The sequence below is a fragment of the Panthera pardus genome, unplaced genomic scaffold (genome assembly GCF_024362965.1).
Source record: "Panthera pardus isolate Hobbes unplaced genomic scaffold, ASM2436296v1 HiC_scaffold_7, whole genome shotgun sequence".
In the NCBI taxonomy this organism is placed as follows: Eukaryota; Metazoa; Chordata; class Mammalia; order Carnivora; family Felidae; genus Panthera; species Panthera pardus.
Window position 1 is genome coordinate 62286309 of NW_026527002.1, and position 6000 is coordinate 62292308.

General features: G+C 45.2%; 1 protein-coding gene across 1 annotated transcript in view; it reads right to left on the reverse strand.

Moving 5' to 3' along the window:
* TNFRSF11B (TNF receptor superfamily member 11b) overlaps positions 1 to 2833 on the reverse strand; it is a 29552-nt gene extending 26719 nt beyond the window's left edge. Inside the window, exon 1 of the mRNA XM_019459974.2 lies at positions 2546 to 2833. Coding sequence (XP_019315519.2) covers positions 2546 to 2575 — 30 coding nt within the window. The 5' untranslated portion in view covers positions 2576 to 2833. The remainder of the gene's footprint in view (positions 1 to 2545) is intronic.
* Positions 2834 to 6000: the final 3167 nt, after the last annotated feature.

Sequence of the window (6000 nt, forward strand, 5' to 3'; positions counted from 1 at the left end):
CTGAGGAGAAAACTAAAACTCAGAAAGATGTAACTTGCCACAGTCATTGATCAAGTAGTGGTGCTACGGGATTTGAAGTTTGGTCCAACTGATAACTCATGTGTACTGCGGCTTCCTTTAGAAGAACCTGGAGAGCAGAATCTTTTATACTCCCAGGTCACCGAGCACTTCCCCTTTCGGTACTCTCATTAGACACAGAATTAATAGTCCAGTGTCTGCCTTCTCCATTAGACTGGGAGGTTCACGGGGACAGGAATGGTGTCCATCTTCCTTTCCATTCTGTCCCTGGTGCCGAGGGGCACGCCTGCTACAAAGGACAAATTCCTATAACGCTTCTACTTCTTACAGCTGCTCCTCGGTGCCTGCAAAAGGGCATCTGGACCCCTTGTGTGTAAGTTCCAAGTGTTCGTTTCCGATCATTTAGCAAATAAAGTCAATCTCAGAAACTACAGAAAGGGAAACAAGAATGTTTCCCATTGAAAGTATGTACTATGTTCCAACAACATATGAAGTCTTCTCTTTTGATAATTCTGCATCATCTACAATTAGTATTAGCTAGGCACACATCTATCTCCCTAGATAGACTACATATCAAAACTTTCACCTACGTACTGTTTAGGAACACTTATTAGGTACATACATTATCATCTAGTGGAAATTCTGAAATTTAAAAGCCATTGGTAATATGTTATTAATTAAATCTCTGACAGAATACAAAGGGCAAGGAAGAATAAAATGTCCCCATATTAAGAGCAGAATTATGTAAACTAGCCAAACACTAGAATGATTACATTAATTGTGGTACATCCATACAATGGAATACCATCCAATGAAAATAAATTATTATACATCCAACAGTCAAAATGATCTCATAATGGAACTTAAGTAAAAGTGGCCAGAAACAGAAAAGTAATAAAGTCCATTTATATAAAGTCCAAATTTGATGTTAGAAGTCAGAATATTGATTACTCTGGCATTAGACATAGTAGTGATAGGGAGGGAGCCCAGGGAACTTCTGGGTTGCTGGTAATGCCATATTTCTTCATCTGGGTGCTAGATCACAAGTGTTCACTTTGAGAAACTTTATTAGGCACTTATGAGTTGTGCAATTCCCTATGTGTGTTATGTTTTAATGAAGTCTATCTTTTCAAAAGTTCTCCATGGTACCAATATTGGTGGATCAATTTTTATATTGCATCTTACACATGTAGTGGTAGATAAGATACTTCTTGGTGCACTCCTGTCTCACCTACATTTTCTTTAGTGACTTTGCTGTTTATCTACTTATTTATGCTTGTGTATCCTGGGAACTAATTGGAAGACTTCCTAGCCTACTGCTCACTATTCATGGGTTAGATGTTGAAATTCAAGCATTTACTCGAACACGCTCAAAACACACATGTGACTTAAATATGGGTTTTCCTATGCCTTTGTGAATGTCCAATTCATATTTTAATGTATTCTACACCTTAGTGACATAAAGGAAATGGTCAATAGTGTAGAATGATCTACATACAAATCTTATTAACTTGATTGGTCAAAAATCTAAATTAAAAAAAAAAAAAAAAGCCAAGTGAAGTCACAAAGACTCTTTCCAAACACTACATTAAAAATAACTTGTTAGGGCGCCTGGGTGGCTCAGTTGGTTGAGGGACGGACTTCAGCTCAGGTCATGATCTCATGGTTTGTGAGTTCAAGCCCTGCGTCAGGCTCTGTGCTGACAGCTTGGAGCCTGGAACCTGCTTCTGATTCTGTGTCTCCCTCTCTCTCTGCCCCTCCCCCGCTCATGCTCTGTCTCTCTCTGTCTCAGAAATAAACATTAAAAAAATTTAAAAAAAAATAACTTGTCGCTGTATTTAGTGCTGACCTTCAATTATTTAAATTTTAGAACATAATTAACATTAGCCCACCACATTATATTGAACTGAGAACTGAAGTGAACCATTTAAAAAATAAAATTTTATTAGAATGTTAAATCGCATAGTTATGAAATGTGTGTGTGTATGTGTGCATACATATGTATGTATGATCTTTTCTCTGGTGCCACTTATGCAAAATTTCCCATAACATTTGCTTAACATGAGCCTGATCATGTACCCTATTGTGTTCACTGCATCCAAATATTATTGTAGTTATAATAGTTTTAAAAGGACTGCCATCTCCTTACCCTGCTACTAAGGGGCTACTTTAATACTAACGATAATGATAATAATATCCAATAACTAAGCAAAGATGGTATGAACGCCTTGAGGGCGTCAAATAAGCTGCAATGAAGAAAGTAAATACAATGACACAGATCATTCAAAAGAAAGAGGTCTAGAACTCTTCTCTCCTTTCCATAAACCCTGCAGGAACTTTCCAGGGCAAAGGGACACCCTAGGAGCCATGCGATGAGCTCTCCAGGAAGGTCCCCCTTTCCAACCTGAGCCCAGACTTTTCCTGGGACCGGGAGGCGTTGAGCTGGGGGGCCCGTCGGGCCGCGGGGAGGTCGGAGAGCAGCGGGCGGGCGGGCTCCCAGGCGCCCGCGTCCCGGGCGGGAACTTACCACGAGGGCGCAGCACAGCAGCCGGTTCATTGCGGTCCCCGGGAAACCTCAGGCTCTGGGCGGTGGCGGCGGCGGCGGCTGGGCGAGCGCTCCTGTGCGTCTCTGCAGCCCGTGCACTCATCACGTTATATATAGCGTCCGGGCGACAGGAAGTACCGGCTTGGCTTTGATCATCCATTCTCTATCTGGACCCAACTCTGCACCTTTCTTTTTTAGGAACTTGGGCGGGAGCCGTGGGGTGTGCGCAGAGCTCCGGGGTTAACGCTTTCAGAGCCAGGGCGGAGAACCGCCGGGAGGGGTGGGGGCTGGGGGTGGGGCGGGGATGTCTGGCCCTCCCAGGAGGAAAAAAAAAAAGAAGAAGCCACCAGGCTGCGAAACAAGGAGGCCGCTGTCTCCGCGCGGCCCTGAGGTTTCCTGGCCGCTTCCCGCCAGCGGGCGGCCTCCTGGCAGCAGCCACCGGCCGCGGGAGGGCCGGGCGCACGCCGGGGGCCGCGGTACCCTTCTCGTCCGCCCTGCACGGCCGCCCCAGCCGAGATCGGGGCGCAGCCAGGCGTGCGTCCCCCACACTTGATCCCCTCCCGTCCGGGCCCTTTCTCTGCGGGTTCTGAGAGCTCCGGTAACAAGGCCTCTGCTCTACGCACCGCACTCTCAGGGCCCTATTGGGAGCGGTCCTGAATCTCCAAGGTTGCACAGACCATGCGGAAGGACCGTCTCTAACTTCTGTCTGGTTCTAGAGCTGGGGCCTTCCTCCCATGCACTTCTTGCTGTCTGGGGTAGTTCGGGCCAGAGAGAATCAGCAGAGGAAAAACTTCCCGCCTAAGACAGGAAAAAGCTTGGCAGGCTGTGGGATACCTTGGCCACTGTTTTCCTCTTCAACACCGTCATCATCAAAGGGCTCTTGCTGCCTTAGTATCCTAAGTACTTGGAATTCTCCAAGGTCGTTCCACTACCCCCAAGCTGTTGAAAGAAGTTTGGTGCTTGCGTAAAGGGCTCTTGTCTTCCTCACTGACTCCCACAAGCTGCTAGTCTGAAAGTTAGTCCGGTCCTGAGGGGTCCTGCAGTTCACGGATTCCCAGGTTTTCACCAGGTGCTGAAAACATCACTTCAGAGCCGGCTTCCCCATCAGGACCAAGTGTTCCCTGATAGCTTTCGTGAAATGGGCAAATTCTACTCTCTGCCAGAGTTCCAGGATGGAAGGGGATGACTCACAAAAGGAGCCCCCTAGGGGTAAATACTGCCCACAGGGATCAGAGCATCTGCCCCTTCAAATGGAGGCGCTTCTACCAGAAGTTCAAAGAGGATCCACAGAGTAGAACATAGAGGATGAAAATGGCAACTCTTCTGGTCTGTGAATCAAAAGACAGAGGGCAGAGGGTCTTGTCTTGTTCAGCTTTGTCTCCCCAGTGCTGGAGCATAACATCATGATGGTTTCTTAAGTGAACTATGAATAAATGAAGGTCAGTGAGTGAGGACAAAGTCCTATGATCTCAGATCTCAACTTTGGAACTTCGGTTTTGACGTCTACAGCCTGTGCAACTAACACAGACTTACCGTGGGACTCAAATACATTCAAATGTCAGTAGGAAGGCACTCTATAAATGACAATATTATTGTATTTATTAAGGTGATGTTTGTCTAGGCTATTATTTGAAGGCATTTTTTTAAGTTGATTTATGTTTTGAGAGAGAGAGAGAGAGACCTCGAGCTGGGGAGGGGCAGAGACAGAAGATTCAAAGTTGGTTCTGCACACTGACAGCAGAGAGAGAGCCTGATGTGCGGCTCGATCTCAGAACCAGGAGATCATGACCTGAACTGAAGTCATACGTTTAACCGACTGAACCACCCAGGCGCCCCTTTAAGGCATTTTTCTTGAAATATAATATAATGCCAATATGCAGGAGCCAAACCTTAGAGAAAACTGATCAAGGATTGAGTCCTGCAGTGTTAACTGTGGGGAAGTTCCAGGTCTCTCTAAGCTCATCTGTAGGATAAAAATAATACTGATATTACAGAAATGTAAGAGGGAACAAATGAAAGCACGCACCAGGTCTTACATAAAGGAGGTTACTCACTCGTGGTGAGCATCACATAGAGTAATGCATGTAAGATAACTTAGCAAAATGCCTGACTTGTAGGAAATATTTACTAAATTACAGCTATGATTTTTCTAGCAACATCTAAGAACTGATCTTTGGAGCCAGACACCTCACCTTGAACCCCAGATCTACTACATCCCAGTTCTGTGGTCTCAGGCAAGTTTTCCCTTAACCTATTTGTGTTTCTGTTTTGTTCCTGTATCTGTATAATGAGGATAAAAATCTCACCCACTTCGGAGGATTACAAAGGTTGTTAATGAGGATTAAATTGGATAAAACATGTAAAGCATTCAAAATGGTGCCTGGCACAGAGGAAGTGCTCATTACCTGCCAGCTATTATTATTCTTCTTATCTGAGGTTCTCATTGGTACATTTATATGAGCACAGTGTGAGTTAAGATTATAAACTCCTGACAGCCGAAATCATGTATCTTCTTGTGATATTCCTTGAAGCTTTTAGCTCAGCATCTGGCTCCTTATAACTATGGGGAATTACTATAAATAATAGTAACGGGAATAGTGATGGTGGCAGCTGGTGTGGGGGGAGGTATAATTACCTGTAATCTTGAGAAAAGTTGGGGCACCATTTGGTTAGAATCACAAAATCGACCGTGTGTTGCCTGTTGTCCACATATTTCAGGGCCTGACTCCGGATCATTTATTAATCACTGACTGACAGGAAACAGACACTCTGAGTTATTGGTCATCTCATTTGTTATATTCCCGGAGCAATCTGGCTGATCCCATGTGACCCACTGCTATGGGCAGCAGGCCCTGAACACTCTGAAGCCAGAGTTCATCTGAAGCTTGAGTTGGAATGGACCCAGGGAGTTGGGTCTGAACCCAAGGGGGGACGTTTGAACGAACAGTAACTTGGCAGACTACATTCATCTTCCTGTGATGGATCCCTCATTGGCAGAGGCCATTGGTGACATTGAATGGAGTGTCCCGTAAATTTAACCTTTTGTTTTTGGTCACCAGATTATGTCTGATGCTGACTTTCTAGGTGACACCTCTTCAGATAACTCTCATCTTCTCTTGCCTGAACACTTTTGACTTAGGCCCCATGTTGCACACATTTTCACTGCCTGTATTTTCTTTTTTTTTTTTAAACATTTATTTTTGAGAGACAGAGTGTGAGGGGGGGAGGGACAGAGAGAGAGGGAGACACAGAATCTGAGGCAGTCTCCAGGCTCTGAGCTGTCAACACAGAGCGCAATGTGGGGCCCGAACCCATGAACCGTGAGATCATGACCTGAACTGAAGTCAAATGCTTAACTGACTGAGCCACCCAGGCGCCCCTTCACTGCCTCTATTTCTCTGATTGCCCCTGCCTTCATTTCTGCCACTCCTAAGAAA